Genomic DNA, 21741 nt, shown 5'->3' with positions numbered 1-21741 from the left:
ACTTCTGTGCTGTAGGTTTTTCTGTTATCTCATTTTACAGATGAGGAAAGCGAGGCAGAGGGGTCGAGTAACTTGCCCAGCAGTGAGTTGAGCTAGTAAGTAGTGCAGCCTGATATTGGCCCTCGGCAGTCTCTCTCCAGGGCCGACTCTTCACTCCTTCTCTTCTGCCTTTCAGAGCACACGGGGCCAGTTTCTTTAACTGGGGTGAGCAGCCATGTGGCACACCCCCGCTGCCACCTGAAATATTTTGAGAAGTGGATTCCAAGTACCTCAAATGAAGTCAATGTACAACCTTCTGTGTCAGGAAAAGCAGCTCAGGGCTTGGTTTTCATTATGTTTTTGGTTGTCACTTTTGCAGTCTGAGGAGCAGAACAAACATTCCTTAGTACCTCCACCTTTAACATTCCACAGTGGAAGTTGTTGAAAACTCTCTTGGTTTTGAAAATATCCTCTGTGATCACCAATCACTACATTGCATCTACCACTGAGGGCCCTGATGAGAACTGAACCTGTTGTTTTCAGGAAATTCAAGCTTTGACTGGGTATGTGTATGTGTGTGTACATTGTACACACGGGCAACTGTGTTTCAGGGTAAAAAGAAGCAATCATATATGTACATACATGTCATTTTTATGGGAGGTGGAGAAAGGATATATTTAATTTACCCGACTGAGGAGGATATAACAATTGTCCAGAAGGGAGTCCATAAAATGAGTTTGCTTTAAAGAAAAAAAAAATCCCAGTAGCCTGAGTCAGCCTGTGCAAGTGATTTGGGAGAGGAAGGGGAGATGATGTCATGGGTTCGGCATGTTCCCATCTTGGCCACTCAGTGCAGAGGGGCCCGGGGAGTTTGGGGAGGGTGTGTGCATGTGTGTGCAGAGTTTACAGGAGTGAGTGGGGGAGTGAGTGAGAGTGCGGTTGTGAAACAGCATTAATAACCCCTTGTCAGACCTTTCTCTGTTACTGTGTTTTTCAGCAATCTTGGTTTGAATGAAGGCTCTCTAGCCAATTAATGTTTATTTGTTTCTTTTGGCAAGACCCGTTGGGGGAAGGGATGAGATTGGTGAGTTGAAACATTTTTGTTTTGTTTTTGCATTTTGGAAGAAGAGGCAAGTAATGTGAGTCTGGGTTTTCAATGAAGGCTCCCCTGCCCACCCCGCCCCTCAGCCCCAACCCACCCCTTTAAGAGGCAGGAGGCAAGACATGGCCAGCTGGTGCCTTGAACTGACGCAGGTGCAGAGGCTGTAGGGGGTGGGGAGCCAAGAATAATTACAGGTTTTTGAAGCATCAGGCCCCTCCTGACACAAGCGCTCGTTGCAAAAACTGCTCTTTATGGAAAATTAATGGTGAAGCTGAGCAACTGTCAGGATCACTGTTATTCCCAGGAAGCATCACTCCTTGGACAGCATGCCTTCTCCCAGGTCCGTGGGCTCTTGTGAGTTGCTGGGACAGGACTTAAAGCAAGGACTGTTGGCACTCCCCTACATGGGGATGGGCTTTTCCTTTAGGGGTATCTCTTCTGCAGTTTTGTCTTTCTTAATCCACACACTCAGCCCAGAGCTAGGTCTTTGCTCTAATGGAGGATGATTTTTAATTGACTATTATTAAGGCATGAATTTTATTTTGTCCATGAAAGTGTGATGACTGAAGCAGAGATATCTAATGAAACTTCTTTTCAAGCTATAAAGTAACAAATGGGATTTCCTACAGTGTGTGTCAAGCTAAATTGAGGCTTCTTTGGGAAGTATGTTGATAGCAGACCCAAGCATCTTCAGTGATATAGCTGTGATGAGCAGTGGTGTCTTTCTACCACTTGTAAGTTGAATTTAGTTTCAGTTCAGTGCCTCTCCTAAAGGGCTGATAGAGGGTAGTTGCAGTAATTGTGGATAGAAGCCAGAGTGATAGACTTCTAATTGGTGTGTTATGAAAAGTAACGTGTGGGAAAAAAACCCTGAGCCAAGATAGGAAGACTTCTTATGCATAGACCTCCTTATCCCTATGCTATGCTATGTTATGCTAAGTCACTTCAGTCGTATCCGACTCTGTGTGACCCCATAGACGGCAGCCACCAGGCTCCCCTGTCCCTGGGATTCTCCAGGCAAGAACACTGGAGTGGGTTGCCATTTCCTTCTCCAATGCATGAAAGCGAAAAGGGAAAGTAAAGTCCCTCAGTCGTGTCCGACTCTTAGCGACCCCATGGACTGCAGCCTACCAGGCTCCTCCGTCCATGGGATTTTCCAGGCAAGAGTACTGGAGTGGGGTCCCATTGCCTTCTCCCTAGTGGACACTTAATTTTAAGGATTACAGACACTGAAGGAAGAAAGTGCTATTCTAAGTTGTTGGAGGTGTGGGGAGCCTTCCTTCAAGGAGCATAAGACCTGGATCCCAACTCTGCCTAGGTTATGTGACTTTAAAACTCGCCTTAACACTTAATTTGGATTTATGTTGAGGTGTTTTGTTTTGTTTTGTTTTTAATGTACCACAACTAAGACATCCTTGGGAGATGAAACGAGTATTTGAGGCTGTTGATTTCAAAGACATCACCCTCTCCCCAAGCCTTTAATCTGGTCTCCTTTCTCCCCAGACTCCCCATTGAAAAACATACAATAAATACTTTTTTTGTATGTTGAAAATAGTTTGGGGAGGAGAAACACTGAAGAGGTTTTGGTAGAAATCTCCCAACTTTGATGTTTGTTTAGAATTCAATTAATTTTCATAGTACTGTCTCTCAGAGTGTACAAATTACTAGAGGGAAATATTTAATTTGGTTTCAGCTCCAGCAACCAGTTGATGTGAGAAACAGTGGAAAGGAATGCGATGTTAACAGTGATTTTAGTACTGTGGTTATTTTGTGGAGTTCAGCAGTTCTGGTAGTGATGTGTAATTCTGTTGTACCTCTGGGGTGTGCTATTGATGTGGGTTCTTTTTTTTTTTTTAACCTAATAACTGAAAAATGCAGTAAGAGATTTTCACTTACACCATATACTTGCTTACCCACAATATCTAGATAAAATTTATTCTCCCCTACCCTTCCACCCTAATGTTTTCCCCCAGTAGAAGTCAAGAAAAAGTGGATGTTGGTTTAAAATCATCAAAGAAATCACTTTCTAGATCTTACAAGGTTAATTCTTGTCACTGGTTCATGCATCCTGCCTGCCATGAGTTAGGTTCAGTGTTACCTTCTCCTCAAACCTGCTTTGAAATGTTGAAACCCAGGAAGATGGGCAAAGAGTTGAGGTGCTTGTTTTGTAAGGTTCTCCTATATGCTTACAGAGCTTATCAATCATGGTGCTTTCTTTCCCCTTTCTAGTTCCTGAGAAAAATGGTACCAGAACTCTCTGGCCATGCTTTCCACTTCCTTTTCTAAACTCTGACCTAATTTTAAAAGACTAGAAATATGACAGAACCATTACATCATATCATCCTTTGAAGGGAAAAAAGAAATCACAAAGTTCCCATAAATATCAACTTTGCAATCCTATAAAGTTTTCAAGTTGGCTGTAGGAGTTAGAAGAATAAAGATTTTGCTAAAAAGTGTAAAGTGTGAGCATAGCTAATAATATGTTAGAAAGAATGAGCATTTTAAGAGATTGCTTTACAGAAGAAGGCCAGATTACCCTACTACAAGTCGCTTGTTTTGTGTCACTTTGAATTTCCATTCTGGGATGTGTGTGACGATTTCAAATCACAGAAAAGTAATTAAGCTTTGGGATACTCCCAGGAGAAAGGTAAGAGGTTCTTCTCCCTGTTTCTACACTTCAGATTCTTTGGGGACTATGGCACCATGGTTAATAGCATGTGACAAAGCCACACATAATAAATGTCACAGGGAGGGACTCTCACGGGCAGCCAAGTACAGTTCACTTGTGTGTGCAGTTACCTGGGTGAGCATTCTTTCTGGGAACCAAAGTTTACCCCTTTCTTCCTAGAAGCATCGTCATCATCATAACCATCAACATCTGCAGGTCAAGGTCTGATCTCAGAAGAAGCATGACTTTGCAAGTTTCTGCAAAGGAGAATGCTGTGTCTCCCCATATTTTGCATCTATATTCTTTCCCCAGATTGTTTTATCTGTTTGTATTTTAGATGAATGAAGTAAGTGGGATCCTTAGAATGAAGGGCAGATGGCTAACGGGAACACAAATGACTGATGATTGATTATAAACATAGGTAGTAGTAGGTAGCATTTTATTTTGATGACTGTATGTTTCCAGAAAGAAATCATTAGCAAAATGCAATTTCTTTTTTACTCACTAACTCAAGTATGTGTGGATACTTGAGTAAAAGTACAAAGACTACAAATAAATATTCCTAATGACACAGCTATTGAGCAGTGCCAAGAATATTGGACCACTGACTTTGTCTTATGTTCTAATTAAAAGACAAATATTTACAGTGGTGGTGATGGATGGGGGTTGTGAGGTCAGCTTAATTTTTAGAAAGTTCTTAACAACTCTACACCACTTCAGATACTTAGATATATCTCCCATCTGAGATAACAAAGGTAGTGTTTAGCTCTAAAAGATTATTTATATTGTTTGAGGCTTAAGTGATTTAAACAATATGATTATTGCTTTTAAGGAGATCATAAATCTTAATAAACCAGACATGTCACCAATTTGTGACCCCTTAGATTCATTTTGGAGATACTATTTAATTGCCCAGGATTGAAGAGGAATGTTTTTAAGCACTTGACAGCCAGCATATTTTCATAACTGTATTTCCTAGACCAGGCTCCTTAAAGAGATAGACTTTATGTTGAACTTTGAATGAAAGGATAATTAGTTGGGGAGAAAACGAAAGATTGTGTCAGGTATATAGGCCTGAGGGAAAGTTAAGGAGAGGAAAAATAGGTGAGGAAAACCCTTTAGGAGAGATGGCAAAAGTGCCTGGAGATGTTTGTCGTCTTCCCTGGCAAGTTTCGTGTAAATTATGTCGAGATAAGGACTGGTTGAAAAAGAGCCGTTTGGTAACCTTGGCATCATCTTGCCTGCATATGACAAGTTTCTTGCATACTTCTTGATCCTCTGAAAGTAACTACCGCAGGGAGATTTTGGTGAACTGAATTTGTGCTGCAAGACTTGGATTATCTTGTTTTCTATCAACTTATGCCTTTGGATCCTATCATAGAAGTTGCAGATATGGCAGTAATAGATTTGAATTTTTTTTTCTTTTTTAGAGACTAGGTCTTGGATTGGGGCTTCCTTGGTGGCTCAGATGGTAAAGAATCCACTTGCAAGGCAGGTGACCCAGGTTCGATCCAGTATTCTTGCCTAGAGAATTCCATGGACAGAGGAGCCTGGCCAGCTACAGTCTTTGGGACCACAAAGAGTCAGACACGACTGAGCGAATAACACTAATAACAATGGGTCTTGGATGATGGTTTTTAATAAGCATGTTTCAACAAGAGGGCTATGAAGAGAATGGAGAGAGCATATTAAAATATTTCAGAGTGATCAGTTCAAAGCCAAATTCAGGTGATATTTGTTAGAAAACTCAAAGAAGCCATACATTTTGAAATCAAGATATTAGTGACTCATTTGTGACTCATAAATAATAAGAAAGTCACTTTGCACTTGCGCACCTTTCCTTCTCACTGCTGACGATAGTAGATTTTTGAGATGGTGGAGGCTGATACAGTGTCTCAAGCCTTTAGCTGTACTGTAAGCTCAGGCTAAGCAAAGCCTCATTTCTCCAAGGTGAGGTACCAGACAGCCATGATTTATGTCGTTAAATTGACATCTGCTGACTCCAGTTTGGAGTTTGCTGGCTAGAGTGTCTTCGGGACAGAGTAAATCTCTGTGTCTGGTAGAAAAACAAGTATTCAAACTATATCAAAATGGACAATCTGGAGATGTTCCTAGTTTGCTGATGGGTATTTCTTTTTTTCTTTCTTTCTCATTTGAAATAATTTAGACTTAACAGAAGTTGAAAAAATTGTACATAGAATTCCTATATACATATTCCTAATTTACTTTGATATTACATAACTGTAGTACAAGTCCCGTGGAGAAGGGCATGGCATCCCCACTCCAGTATTCTTGCCTGGAGAGTCCCATGGACAGAGGACCCTGATGGACTATGGTCCACAGGGTTTCAAAGAGTTGAATGCCGCTGAAGCGACAGCACGCACTCATGCATGCTTGCAAATCTCTGGTTCTGATAGAAAAATAGACATTCAAACTCTGTATCAAAATTTGCAATCTGGAGACACTCCTGGTTTGCCAGTCGGTATTTCCTTTTTCTCTCTCATTTGAAATTATTTACATTTACAGAAGTTGCAAAAATTGTACATAGAGTTGCTGTATACATATTCCTAGCTTACCTTAATATTACATAACCATAGTACAGATATCAGAATAAGAAATTGACACTGATAAAATACCATGAACTAAATCTATATGCTTTCTTTGAATTACATTGTTTTCCCACCCCTGTTCTTTTTCTCATCCAGGATCCAGACAGGGACCTATTGCATTTGGTTGTCTTATCGTCTTAGTTTCCTCCAGTATGTGACAGCTTCTCAATCTTTGCTCCTCATGACCTTGGTACTTTTAAAGAATATTGGCCAGGTATTCTGTAGAATGGCCCTCAGTTTGTATTGGTCTGATGTTTTCTCATGATAAGATTGAGGTTATTGAACTTTTGGCAAGAGTGGCATAGAGTAATGTTATGCCCTTTTCAGCCTATCATACCAGTGGAATATGATATCAATATGCTGCTAAATTTCATCATATGGTTAAGATGGTGCATGCCAGGTTTCTCTGCTATAAAATTATTATGTTTTGTCCTTATAATTAATAAATGTCTTATTGGGAGGGGATACTTTGAGACTAGACAAATATCTTGTTTCTCATTATACCTTCATCTATTAATTTGAACATCCTTTGGTGATTCTTGCTGGAAGTCATTATTTCTTTGTTATTTGACTAGTAGTGATCTTCTATTTCCATCAATACTTATGTTTATTAATTGTTATTTTACTATAAGGAGGAGCTGATCTGTCTCCTCCATTTTTTTATTCAACCATTTTTTTATGTCACTGAATTTCTTGAATATTAATTTTATTCCATGGGTTAGAATCTGTTAGTATCATTATTCATTTTTATTGCTCAAATTCCCTAGATTTGGGCTTTGAGAACTCCTTCAAGTTGGCTCATGTGTCTTTTTGACATACACTCATCACTTTATGAGCACTTTTTTACCTTATGATACAACAAGATATTCCAGACTCATCTTTATTTTCTTTGCCTCAGGCCTTTCAATCAACTTTTCCCTCCCAGGTTCTCTTTATTGGATAATGATATTTAGAAACCAAGATCTTGATGCCAAGTGTGCTAACTACTATTGGGGTGTCTTTGCTTTTGGATTCTTCTGATTGACAGAGCCAGGAAGTACATACATGTATACACATACATGCAAACACACCTTTGTTACTATAAAAATCTCTGTGTGTATATGTATTGAAATCTCTAAATAAATACTGAAACCACAAATTCCAGTTAAACATCATAGGTGTTTCTTATGGGACTTCTTGTAATTATTTTTTTTAAATATGGGAGATAAACTACCTCTTTTGCTTGGAAATAATCTAACAATGAAATAAATAATCCTCATCCTTAACATTTTATTCTCCAGCACTCCTGATGAGTTTCTAATTGACAAAATCTTCTTTTCTATCTAAGCTTCATTACCAGCAGATATTACAAGAAGTAGATTTCTCAAGACAATAATATTCCATAATGATTTCAGAGGGCTATCCAGCATATTTTGACGGGTTCTCATGGTTCTATAGCTCTCAGATGGAATAGAATGCCTTGTATTAGGATTGCAAGAGATAGCCTCTCTTAGTGATCCAAATTTCCCCATATTTAAGTGATGAGAAGTATCTCCATCCTTAGATGATTAGCATGATCCATGTGTTCTGGGATTCAAACTAGGGCATACTGGGTAGGTTAATTTGTATCCTCCCTGAAGCATGTGTAAATGCATTTAGAATGTCTCAGTTCCTCAGAACTTTGAATATGAAGAGATCTAAGCCTCCTGTTAGTAACAATCACAATTTCTTAGTGACTTTTGAACCTTTGAGCTAAAAACTATAAAAGAGGATATGACATCCAAAAGCCCTGTCGATAGACACTGGTGACTGTGAAATAGTCCTGTGTGTGAGGACCTGTCTCAAGGACCTCTTCTAACCCATGGTTCGGCTGACTTCCCCCTGGAACGTATTTGTGTCTCAAAGGTCTGGTTCTACTCTTTGAACAAAGCTAAAGGAGCATTATGTTCTAGAAGACATGTATTAGTGGTCATATCTAGCTTCCTCGTATTCCAGATTAAGGTCAGCAGGTAGCTTTTGTACAGTGGAGTGGAATAGAATGATTAAAAATAATAGTATATAGTTGATTTATCTTTGGTTGATAGACATTATGTACCTGATGGGTACCAGACACTGTTCTTGGTAGGTGATGGTTTAAAAAGAGAAGGGAAGATTAAAGGGAGGTTTTTTGGGGGTAATATAATTCAGAAGTGAATTGACTGGGGCTTAGACTGGGGGTTTTAATACTGGAAAGAAGTAAATGATAATTTTTAGCAATGAGATGGAAAAAGGAAAGGAGAAATCTTTGAAACATAGAATTCAGAAAAGGGACAAATAAGGATAAGAGAAATTTCTAGACCTGAGAAGGTGGCAGTATTGGTTTTAGATATAAAGTGGTGGAAAGCTACTCAGCAAGAGCTATTATTTAATCAATAAGCAAAATAGAATCAAGCTTAGTTTTCCAATAAGCTTTCCTTGATTAACACCTACATAACATAAGAGTACAGAATTCATTGTCCACTCATCCTTTAAGAACTTGTCAACATACTTTATTGTTGTATTATTTGGTATCACTTTGCTTGTAAATGCATGTAAATTTTAGCTTGCAGTTGTTTACTCTGTATGTACGTCACGTGGATCTGTTACTGTGTCATCCTCTAACACAGAAAGCCTTGCACCTTGCTGTGAACACGGTAGTTGAATGAACACTTGTGACATAAGTATTGAATGAAGATTGGAACCATTCATTAGTTTATACTATTAAAAATCAGCAGTGAGACCCAAAGGTGATTCATCATTAAAAATCTGCTTTTCTTATTCAGTAATGCAGTTTTACCAGAAGGCTGATTAAAAACCAATCTTTTGAAATGTCACCAAAATAAAATCGTTGACAGATACAACACAACCAGGTATATCATTAAAATATATTCTTAACAGAATAAAAGCCTAGAATCAGAACACCGGTTGAAAACATAGAAGTGCTAGAGAGCCAGAGAATTAGGAGCTAGTCAGGTTTGAAATTTGCCAGCAGTGTTTCTTTGTTGAAGCCCCAGAAGTTACAACAAGTTGAACTGATGGCATAAATTAGGACTGGGCTTCCCAGGTTGCACTAGTGGTAAAGAACCTGCCAGCCAGTGCAGGAGACATAAGAGACACGGGTTCAATCCCTGGGTCAGGAAGATCCCCTAGAGGAGGGCATGACCCCCCACTCCAGTATTCTGGCCTGGAGAATCCCATAGACAGAGGAGCCTGGCAGGCTACTGTCCATAGGGTCACAAAGTGTCAGACACAACTGAAGTAACTTAGCACACATCAGTTGCTGCTAAGTCGTTTCAGTTGTGTCCGACTCTGTGCGACCCCATAGACGGCAGCCCACCAGGCTCCTCCGTCCCTGGGATTCTCCAGGCAAGAACATTGAAGTGGGTTGCCATTTCCTTCTCCAATGCATGAAAGTGAAAAGGGAAAGTGAAGTTGCTCAGTCATGTCCGACTCTTAGCGACCCCATGGACTGCAGCCCACCAGGCTCCTCTGTCCATGCTCCAGGCAAGAGTACTGGAGTGGGATGCCATTGCCTTCTCCAAAACACATAAGTTAGGACTATGGTTTTCTACCAGATTCTGAAAGAGCAGGATTAAGTGAGGAGAGCTTTCAGGTTATAAACTTAAATATCCATTTTTGCCATAAAAACACTTCTACCATCTTACAAAGACTTACGAGTGCCGTGGATGAAGATTTGTTGAAACTCTGAACTTTTCTGATTATATTTTTCTTGCCTCACTTCTTTACCAGGTGAAAACTTATATTGAAATAGATTAGTGTCTTTTTCTTTAACAATTCAAATAGCTGTGTTTGAACTTATTTTTATCACGTAGACAGATGTCAAACTATTGTAATGGGACTCATGCTTCTTGCCTCGCAATACGTAATGATTGTGCTTAGTGATTTGCCAAAGTCTGTTTGAAAAATGAAGTTGGACTGTGGGGAGTCACTTGCTATGAAAACCTCATCTGATTTTGTTTGCTTCCTGCTTGCATAGGGGCTCCTAGGGAGGCTAAGAGCATCTCACCTACCGAATTGGATTGTGGGATATGAGATCATTTTAACATTGAATGTTCTCAGGGAACTTGATGGTGTGAGATAGCCCTTCTGGGTTTCTAGTTCCCCATTAACTGTAGTAGTTGAGCTCATATGATGTGACCCTTGTGAACCCTTCAGAAGTGTCCAGGGAGAAAAATAACAAGGTCAGACCTTTCACCAGGAAGATTTCAGATATGAGCCAGGAAACATCCTCTGTTCCTTCCTGTAGATTGCTCCTCAGCCTGTCAACATGTGGTCCCCTGGTGTTCTTTGCTTCTGATGGCTGTTTCTCTCCCTCCCTCCTTGCCCTCTGCAGACATGCCTTGAATTGGAACGCTACCTGCAGACGGAGCCCAGGAGGATCTCGGAGACCTTCGGTGAGGACTTGGACTGTTTCCTCCGTGCTTCTCCTCCCCCGTGCATCGAGGAAAGCTTCCGGCGCTTAGACCCCCTGCTGCTCCCCGTGGAAGCGACCATCTGCGAGAAGAGCTCGGCCGTGGACATTCTGCTCTCTCGGGACAAGTTGCTATCTGAGACCTGCCTCAGCCTCCAGCCAACCAGCTCTTCTCTAGACAGCTACACAGCCGTCAACCAGGCCCAGCTCAACGCAGTGACCTCATTAACGCCCCCATCGTCCCCTGAGCTCAGCCGCCATCTGGTGAAAACCTCACAGACTCTCTCAGCCGTGGACGGCACAGTGACGTTGAAACTGGTGGCCAAGAAGGCTGCGCTCGGCTCAGTCAAGGTGGGAGGGGTGGCAACAGCAGCGGCAGCCGTGGCAGCAGCTGGGACAGTTAAGAGTGGACACAGCGACAGTGAGCAAGGAGGGGTAGGGGCTGAGGCGTGCCCCGAAAACAAGAAGAGGGTTCATCGCTGTCAGTTTAACGGGTGCCGGAAAGTTTATACAAAAAGCTCCCACTTAAAGGCCCACCAGAGGACTCACACAGGTAGTGGTACAAGTTGGCCGCACGTGGTTTCTTCTTTTTCGTCCTTTAGCCTCGGGGGGAGGGGGGGAGGGCTTCTCTCTGTTCTGAGAAGTGGCATCCATGCCAACGAGGAGGTATAGAGAGGCAGGCAGGCCTGGGAGGGAAGCTGAGTGACTCACCCATTAACCTTAGGATCTCCAGGTGTCCTGGACACCAGACATGGGTTTGTCACTCGCTGGCTTGGAGATTCTTTCAGAGGGCAGTGCCAGCCTTGGTGTAGTATCAGACACTGCTGAGGATGCCGGAACAGGGGTTCTGGTGGTGTGACTCACAGCCGTACGTGATGTATGCACCTGTCACTTCCCTGACACTTTTCGTTGTTTTACCGGTATGATTCGGCGGTTTTGATCAACACTGGAATCTGAGACATTACCTTGGAGAGAATTGCAATTGAACAAGGTAGCCAGGGTGTCCCTATTTACTCTTTTTCCAGCATCCCTGATTTTTCATCAAAGTCACCAACAGCAGGAGGGTTTCAGAGTTCATTAGATGTGATCATTCTGTAATTAATTGGCATCTCCTCTTTTGCATTGTTCTCTGGCGCGTGCTTTATGGAGAGATGGCAGAATTGCTTTTTAATGAGCTTGTTCCTGCGAAGTTGCTAAAGTGATTACATTGCTATGTGTGTGGTAAGGGCGGTGGGGACCGGCAGGGACTGTATAGTTTACTCAGGACTTCTGTGGTGACTCCCAGGACTCATACTGATCTTGGGAGCAATGGGATAATTTAGAAGAGTGGGGTTTGTGAAGAAAAGAATGAGATTAGCATTTTCCTTGAATCTGGTCTTTGTCCTCTGCTTTGAGGCAGAAACTTAGGGCTGGTGTCTCTTCTTGGGGTTAGCATTGTAGGAGCAATTACTGTCATTAGTGGTTTTTAAATGAGTCCCTGAAAGTATATTGCCAGTATGGTGTTTTCAATCTGCTGCACAATACCAACTGAACTGGGAAGAGCTCCGAAAGTGTAAGCAGTAGAATCAGAGTGTTGCTGGGAAGAAATGGGTGATTAGATCTAGGCTGGGAGATGTGTCTGGAGAGCGTTCTTCTTCTTGGGCTTGCTGCTGGCCTTCCGGGTGCTCTGTGGTGACTTGAGGACTGTGTCACCAGAGAAGTGTGCAGTGCAAGGATCACTGGTTGGAAAACGGGGAAACCTAGGTTCTAGTTCTAGTGCTGTCCCTAACTAGCTTTGTCACCCTGAGCACATCCTTTTACCTCACTGGTGGCCTCATTTTCTACATCTTCCAAACAATTTGGCTTTTGAGGCCCCACTCAGCTCTAATGTTCTTGGGGGAGGCGGTTTTGGGAAATGTCTTTGTGTAGAACAGAGGAGCTTCCCTGAGATAGGAGTGTATAATGTGTGTGTAGAAACCATCACCACCTTGAATTTCAAAGTCATTCCCATGGGAGGATGATAGCGGACAGTGGTTCCTCACAGCATAAGACTTAGGCATGTTCTCCTCTCATTTCAAACTGACTTTTGCTTGTGGTCCTTGCTTGCTTCATGGAAAGTTATCCTAAGGTTACTTTTGAACCCATGGCTCAGGTTCAAGTCCCATTCATGGTTCCTTTTGGAGTTTGAGTTTGAGTCCTCTAGTCCACATACTTCAAGGCAAAAGCTTCTTGCTACTGTCAGCTTTTGCTTTTTTTCACCTGTCTGGTATTGTTCTGGAGGTTAGTTTCATTTATTTGTCTTTCTCAAGTCGGTGAGTAAAATAACTAGAAGACATTACAGTGCTCCCAGGCTTCGGCCGTGACTCATCTCCTGTTCCCCCCAGGAAACCAGAGAAGGCAGGATGAGGCGAGAAGGTTGAGCTTTGTTGAGGGTATGGAATTCATGATTATGAGCACATTTTTTAAATTATTGACACGAAGACAGGCTATGTCCTGCCTAGTTTGGAGGCTGGGCATCTCTGGGAAAGCAGAGATTCTTTTTTGGGGGGGTGAGTCCAGAGCATTTGCTTCCTTTTCCTGTCCCCTTTTTCTAATGGATATGTTAAGAGGATAACTCTGAGAAGTGATGCATCTTCTGTGGTTTGTTTTTTTGGGCATTGTCTACTCAGAGTGATTATCAAGGTGGAGCTCATTATGTTTCCCAGCACCTGCAACCACTTGCCCTATAGTGGATTAAAGTGGAAAGAATCCTCCCTGTGGGGAATTTAGCCAAGAAGGCACCTTGCATTATTGGAAAGGCAGTACTGCAGAGCGGTTAAGAGCAGGGCTTTGCAGTCAGGGAGACTCAGGTTTGAATTCTGGCTCTACAACTTCCTAGATTTATGACCTGGATACCTGATGCATCTTCCCTGAGTCTCAGTTTCCTCATCTGTAAAACAGGGATAATTTACCTCCTAGATTGTTTTGAAAATTAAATGAGTAAATATATGTAAAGTGAAAGTTAGTCGCCCAGTTGTGCCCGACTCTTTGGGATCCCATGGACTGTCACCTGCTAGGCTCCCCTGTCCATGGAATTCTCTAGGCAGGAGTACTGGAATGGGTCACCATTTCTTCCCTCCAGGGGATCTTCCCAGCCCGCGGATTGAAACCAGGTCTCCTGCATCGCAGGCAGATGCTTTACCTTGAGCCACCAGGGAAGCCCAAATATATGTGAATTACTTGGCAGATGGTAAGAGCTCATTAAAGAGAGTAATAGGGTTGGTTGTAGTCCTGACTATTGCTGATGATATTGATTAAAGATGATTTTGTGGAAAAAAAGAAAAACAGCTTTATATAAACTAGAAATAAATCACTTAAAGTTAAATCCCACTAAAAAGCAAGAAGCTTTTCTTTCCTACTTCCGTAATTTCAGTGTCAGGGTGGTGATGCACAGCCACTCGTCATAGAGGATTAAGTTGGACATGCAGGCATTGACCCACTGAAGTTGGCAGTAATGTAGAGCACAGCTTTCCTAAAACAAGACAGGAAGCAATGACCTTGCACCCTCCAGAAGCGTTTTGCCAGTAAAACCTTCTGCAGAGACAAACATGGAGGGAAAAGTAGGTGCTATAAGAAAGAGAAACAGACAGGAGGGGAGGCAGAGGTGGAGATGGGCAATGAGGAAAGGAAATCTGAATTAATTTGGATTAAATAGATGAGAATCAGAAGTATTTATTTGGAATTGGTGTGAAGGGGGCACAGGGGAACTGAAAACACAAGTGATAATTTATGTGGTGTGGATGAACTAAGAATAATGAAAAAAGCATGAAGGATGGAATCAAATTAAGTGCAAACATATCAAGGAAGTGGACTAGCAAAAGCTTGGGGGCAGAGGTATATGGTGATGAGAATTCAGGTTGGAGATGAGGCCATTGATAGAAAGAAATGAATAAGGGAGGGCTGCTGACCAAGTGTTGAAATGAAGCTCTGGTTGGATTCAGGCAAGCTGTTTTAACACAGGGCTCACTTTAATTCAATGAAAATATTTTCTTATCTTTCAGCTGGGGAAGTGTTTTGGGACATAAAAAAGAGAGAGAGAGGGAAAAAAAAATCCAAGAGAAAGAGAGGAAATACTGGCATTTTGTTCTCTGGAGTTATATATATGCTCTATCTCTTCTATATGGTAATATGTTGAAAAAGAGACACACTTGCAAAAATGAAATAAACTGTGTGGGTCTCAGTCTATGCATAAAGAAAGACAATACGTTGTTGGTAACATGGATTTCCTTGCAATGAATAATTTTTAAAAGTGTTATTCATCTCATCTTTATATAGATAGAATTTACTGAGCTGGAAAAGATATGCTGCTGCTGCTGCTTTTTTTGTCCTTCTGTGGCTGTTTTTTTGAGGATGCTGAATCCTTCAAACTTTTTGCCCTGGAGGATGTTAGGCAATGAGGTGATTTTTCTTTTTTTCAGGTAGCAGATGTTCAAATTGGTAGCTAGGGCACAAATACTGGTTGCCCAAGGAGCTGAAGTGAGGGATGGGGGAGCCAGGCTGGGGATGGCTGAAGATGAGGCAGGGGCTGGGACAAAGGGAATATTGTGAAGTAGCAGAATCTAAGTGAAAGGAAGCATATAAAAATGGACATATGGTTTATTCATTGGGAAGAGCACTTAGTGCTGGCATGAGGGTAGAAATGTCCTTTAGCAGCCAAGCCATTACAGACCTTTCTCTTCCACTGTTTTCTGGTCTTTGTATAATATATTTTTCTTTCTCAGTAAGTCAGCCATTATGTTCACAGTTTTATTTGTCCTCTTGGAGACAGCTAAATAATCCTAAAATTTTGTTGCAGGGGAATCCCTCACTTTCAGGTTTTAAAATACTACTTTATTATGTTTATTTTCAGCAAAAATCAATTTGCTAAAATGTTGGTAGTTTCTATTCAAAAAAACAAAGAATAATTTTCCACATTTCTTCTTGATCATTTCTGAGAAGGAAAAAAAGCCTGTGGTTGAAATGGAGCTTTATGTTAAGTGGGCAGACTTCTCTAATATGAAAATTCATATAAAATCACATTCACATTTACACTGTTAAGATGAGTCATGTTGGTAAAGTTAGGACAGAGGCCAGCAGTGAAATCTCTGATTGTTGGTCATAAAGGAAGGAGCAAAGAGGCCATGTCCTGTCTTCTGCTACTTGGACAAGGGCTCTCCATAGACTGGAGTTGCTTTTGCCTAATCCATGGGTGATGATAGAACATTCTAGGTTTTGCACTGAAAGATGTAAAGATATGCTTTTTAGGTGAAAAGATAAAATGACCGTGCAATTTTCTTAGTATCTGATACCTGCTTTGAGGCAGGTCATAATGAATCATAATGTGGCACAATCTCTAAGTTTAATTAGGATTTAGGGAAATAGTTTATTTTTAAATGGAAAGGTGGCTAAAAACATTATGAACAAAAAGATGGGTATCAGTTCAGTTTAGTTGCTCAGTTGTATCCAGTTCTTTGCGACCCCATGGACTGCAGCACACCAGGCCTCCCTGTCCATCGCCGACTCCTGGAGTTTACTCAAACTCAGGTCCATTGACTCCACGATTCCTTCCAACCATCTCATTGTCTGTCATCCCCTTCTCCTCCCACCTTCAATCTTTCCCAGCATCAAGGTCTTTTCAAATGAGTCAGTTGTTTGCATTAGGTAGCCAAAGTATTGGAGTTTCAGCTTTAGCATCAGTCCTTCCAATGAATGTTCAGGACTGATTTCCTTTAGGATGGACTGGTTGGATCTCCTTGCTGTCCAAGGAACTCTCAAGAGTCTTCTCCAACACCACAGTTTAAAAGCATCAATTCTTCGCTGCTCAGCTTTCTTTATAGTCCAACTCTCACATCCATACACGACTACTGGAAAAACCATAGCTTTGACTAGACGGACCTTTGTTGGCAAAGTAACGTCTCTGCTTTTTAATATGCTGTCTAGGTTGGTCATAACTTTTCTTCCAAGGAGCAAGCATCTTTTCATTTCATGGCTGCAGTCACCTTCTGCAGTGATTTTGGACCCCGCCCAAAATAAAGTCTCTCACCGTTTCCATTGTTTCCCCATCTATTTGCCATGAAGTGATGGGACCAGATGCCATGATCTTAGTTTTCTGAATGTTGAGTTTTAAGCCAGCTTTTTCACTCTCCTCTTTCACTTTCATCAAGAGTTCTTCACTTTCTGCCTTAAGTGTGGTGTCATCTGCATATCTGAGATTATTGATATTTCTCCCGGCAGTGTTGATTCCAGTTTGTGCTTCATCCAGTCCAGCATTTCTCATGATGTACTCGGCATATAAGTTAAATAGGCAGGGTGACAATATACAGCCTTGACATACTCCTTTTCCTATTTGGAACCAATCTGTTGTTCCATGTCCAGTTCTAACTGTTGCTTCCTGACCTGCATACAGATTTCTCAGGAGGCAGGTCAGGTGGTCTGGTATTCCCATCTCTTTCAGAATTTTCCACAGTTTGTTGTGATCCACACAGTCCAAGGCTTTGGCCTAGTCAATAAAGCAGAAGTAGATATTTTTCTGTAACTCTCTTGCTTTTGTGATGCTCCAGTGGATATTGGCAATTTTATCTCTGGTTCCTCTGCCTTTTCTAAATCCAACTTGAATATCTGAAAGTTTATGGTTCACATACTGTTGAAGGTTGCCTTGGAGAATTTTGAGCATTACTTTTCTAGCGTGTGAGATGAGTGCAATTATGTGGTAGTTTGAGCATTCTTTGGGATTGGAATGAAAACTGACCTTTTCCAGTCCTGTGGCCACTGCTGAGTTTCCCAAACTTACTGGCATATTGAGTGCAGCACTTTAACAGCATCATTTTTAGGATTTGAAATAGCTCAACTGGAATTCCATCACTGCCACTAGCTTTGTTCATGGTGATGCTTCCTAAGGCCCACTTGACTTCACATTCCAGGATATCTGGCTCTAGGTGAGTGATCACACCATCATGATTATCTGGGTCATGAAGATCTAGTTTGTACAGTTCTTCTGTGTATTCTTGCCACCTCTTCTTAATATCTTCTACTTCTGTTAGGTCCATACCATTTCTGTCCTTTATTGAGCCCATCTTTGCATGAAATGTTCCCTTGGTATCTCTAATTATCTTGACGAGATCTCTAGTCTTTCTTATTCTGTTGTTTTCCTCTATTTCTTTGCACTAATCACTGAGGAAGGCTTTCTTCTCTCCTTGCTATTCTTTGGAACTCTGCATTCAGATGGGTATATTTTTCCTTTTCTTCTTTGCCTTTTGCTTCTCTTCTTTTCTCAGCTATTTGTAAGGCCTCCTCAGACAACCATTTTGCCTTTTTGCATTTCTTTTTCTTGGGGATGGTCTTGATCCCTGCCTCCTGTAGTGTCAGGATGGGTATAGTGTTTAAGAGATAAACGAAAGTGCTTTAATGAAAGCTTGAAATATAATTTATTTATTCAACAAACACTTATAAAAACTTGTTATATGTCAGATAATGTTCAGAGTATTAAGAAACAAAATTCAACTGAGTAAATTTTAAAGATCTCACTGGCTTTATTCAGTGATTCATGAATTGGGCAGCATCTCATCTAGCATTTATAGGAAGGAGCTCTGAAATGCTATAAGGGACTTCCCTGGTGGCTCAGACGGTAAAAGCGTCTGCCTACAATGCAGGAGACCCGGATTTGATTCCTGGTTTGGGAATATCCCTTGGAGAAAGAAATGACAACCCACTCCAGTACTCTTGCCTGAAAAATCCCATGGACGGAGGAGCCTGATAGGCTACAGTCCATGGGGTCACAAAGAGTCAGACACGACTGAATGACTTCATTTTCTTTCTGATATGCTATGCAAAGTGAAAGACTTTTATAGGCGGAAACCTGGACAAGGAAGTTATACCAGAAAAGAGCTGATGGTTTGTGGCAGGGTCACCTTCCTTGAGGGAATGGTAGGGGTCTGTGAGGCAGATAACCTCACTAGTTCTGACCTGGCCATTTCAGATTGCCTGGTTTAATATTCTATTCCTGGGAGAGGCTGAATCTATATTAAATTTATAAGTTTCAGCTTGTTGAAGTAGGGCTTAGCACAGTTCTGTTCAGTTCAGTTCAGTCACTCAGTCATGTCCGACTCTTTATGACCCCATGAATTGCAGCACGCCTGGCTTCCCTGTCCATCACCAACTCCCGGAGTTCACTCAAACTCACGTCCATCGAGTTGGTGATGCCATCCACCCATCTCATCCTCTGTCGTCCCCTTCTCCTCCTGCCCCCAATCCCTCCCAGCATCAGAGTCTTTTCCAATGAGTCAACTCTTCACATGAGGTGGCCAAAGTACTGGAGTTTCATCTTTCGCATCATTCCTTCCAAAGAAATCCCAGGGCTGATCTCCTTCAGAATGGACTGGTTGGATCTCCTTGCAGTGCAAGGGATTCTCAAGAGTCTTCTCCAACACCACAGTTCAAAAGCGTCAGTTCTTCGGCGCTCAGCTTTCTTCACAGTCCAACTCTCACATCCATACATGACTACTGGAAAAACCATAGCCTTGACTAGACGGACCTTTGTTGGCAAAGTAATGTCTCTGCTTTTGAATATGCTATCTAGGTTGGTCATAACTTTCCTTCCAATTTCATGGGCTTAGCACAAGTGACTCCATTTTGGGCCAGTTGTGTCTTTTTTAACAGTTCTCCTATTTTGATCAGACTTAGCCTGAGAGATGTGATAAAAATTTAAGGCATCAAATGCCACTCCCAGCTACTGCTCTGAAGATCTCCCAGTTTTTGCTGATTCTCTGTGTGCTATTCACAGATCATGACTTAAGGTTCACATGTTTTAAGTTGGTCATTCTCTTCATGCGTTTTCTGACATTTCAGTCTTAGGGTATTGTTTGGTGGTTAGTGGCTACAAACATGCACTTAAACACACATTTACAGTACCCCAGGAAGACTATTATGATTATTATAAGCAAGACACTTCCCAGTGTCTGGAGTGGCACTTCAGAGCCACGGTCCCCAAGACCCAAGCCAATCAAAACTAAATATGTCAAAGAAAGATCTTGTTAAAGCAATCACTTTTTAAAGCCAAGTGGCTTGTTCAGTGATTTTATGAAGCTGAGTTTCAGCTTCCCCAGAAGGGTTAGTGCAAGTGCAGCAAGTGGTGTTGGATGCGACATAGACACCTTCTGGTTAAGCTACAAGATAATCAGTGGCCATCCCATCATTAACAGCAACATTGGTCAGAATGTCTAAGGATTTTTGGGGGGCAGCTTTAGCAGTGGATTCTGAGTTAATGACAGTTTCTGATCATTTGTACTCACTCCTAACCAAGGAAGTAGGGTTCAGTCTGTGAGTTGGTAAGATCCCCTGGAGGAGGGCATGGCAACCGACCCCAGCATTCTTGCCTAGAAAATTCCATGAATTGGAATTCATGGCAGGTTATAGTCCATAGGGCTGCAAAGAGTCGGACATGACTGAAGCAACTGAGCATACACACACACACGGGCATAGAGAGACAACCTAAGAGGCATTGCCTGGTTACACACCAGCCATCAAGGCATGTATAAGCCCAAGGAGAATGATAATCAACACAGACAAAGATTAATCATGTTGGGGCACAAACCATTCCTACTGATGGATTCATTTGCAGGCATTTGTTACATTTGCCCATTCAAACCAGGGATCAGTTAGGTTTTCAGTGCATTTGGAAAGTAAATCTAGCTCAAAATAAAATGTTGTTCTAAATTTCTGGCAAAAATGGGTGCTGCTGGTAAGATCTTTTCATAACTGGGGAAGAATCATAGTTAGATAGAACATGGGAGTGCAGATATACTGTGATTTCTCTAGGCATTGTGTATAGTTGTGTCTAGTGCACCTATAATAAGAGAAAAGTAAAAATGAGGCACTAGTTGTTCTGGCCATTAAAATCAGACCCTCTAAATGATTTCTAAGGGAGGTTCAATGGTAGTTTACAGGACATTCGGAATAGATGAAAAAGTGGTCATAGGGAAGACCAATGGTTCTTTAGTATTACCAATAGATTGGTATTTTTACTGGCAGATCCAGTAGTCTAAAAGGTTATCCCCCTTAGTAATGGCCTGGGAGATATGGATGATAGTGTTATCTTTTTAGGACAATGCCAAAGTAAAAGAAAGAAAAGAAGAAAAGATTTTTGTTGTTTAGTTAAAGTATGAAGTCTTGATCCAGCATCTTGGGTAGAGGCAGTCTACACTGATTTCAGCTACTTCTCTTCCTAGTCAGTTTTATTTGCTGTCTCCAGAGTTTGCCCAATTCTAGATGTCATGTGGAGCCTTCTTCAGCTGTAGGGTATGTACTCAAGGTTTATTACTTTCTAGTTTTGTAGCAGTGTCAGTGGTCAGGAGCACCTGGTAAAGTCCTTTCCATGAGTCTCATTTTTGCGAAAATATTAGAGTAAAACAGTAGCTGTCTGTAAGTTACAAAAGACTTTAAAATGCCCATTGTTGAAGATCTGATGCCAACTCATTTGCTAAAGAAGTATATTTATTTCTGTGATATACAGCATTTTAAGATAGTAACTAAAATTGTGACTGATAATATTTTACCAGAACATATGAGAGTTCCAGGAATGTTATACAGTTTCTGGAACACTTATAACATATACCTATACAAGTACAAAATAAAGAAGACTTAATATTACCTATTTGACAGTGCTTCTTGGTTAATTTAACACAGTAAATAAGCCTATTTAGTTTAACATCTCTTTTTTTATAAAGAAAGAGAACAAATCTCCTGAGATGTTCCAGGAGCCCTCTAGAAAATTCCAAAAAAGTTTGAAGTCAAAAAACTTCATTTAGAATTTGGTTTGGGGGAAGTTTGTCAAAAATATCCATTTAATAAAATGACAGTAGATATTGTTAAAGGCAAAACAGAAAGTTACATAATTGTGAGCAAATCTTAGCTCTTTAATTTTGAGAAGATTGGGTTTTCTTAAGTAAAAGACCTGATAAAG

At 41.2% G+C, this 21741-nt stretch overlaps 1 protein-coding gene across 7 annotated transcripts in view; it reads left to right on the top strand.

Annotated features, from left to right (window-relative positions):
* The window catches only part of KLF7 (Kruppel like factor 7), a 104900-nt gene that overhangs the window by 30781 nt on the left and 52378 nt on the right, over positions 1-21741 (top strand). For 3 of the 7 annotated variants that reach the window (XM_025278098.3, XM_025278096.3, XM_044937631.2), the window contains exon 3: positions 10710-11340. In XM_025278098.3, coding sequence (XP_025133883.1) covers positions 10710-11340 — 631 coding nt within the window. Of the gene's footprint in view, positions 1-561; positions 1064-1164; positions 1422-10709; positions 11344-21741 lie in introns of those variants that run through there. The other 4 variants (XM_006051335.4, XM_044937629.2, XM_044937632.2 and 1 more) reach the window with 3 other exon arrangements.

Source organism: Bubalus bubalis, chromosome 2 (assembly GCF_019923935.1).
Source record: "Bubalus bubalis isolate 160015118507 breed Murrah chromosome 2, NDDB_SH_1, whole genome shotgun sequence".
Lineage (NCBI taxonomy): Eukaryota > Metazoa > Chordata > Mammalia > Artiodactyla > Bovidae > Bubalus > Bubalus bubalis.
Note: the sequence above shows the minus strand (reverse complement) of the source record. Positions and strands in the feature narration are given on the sequence as shown.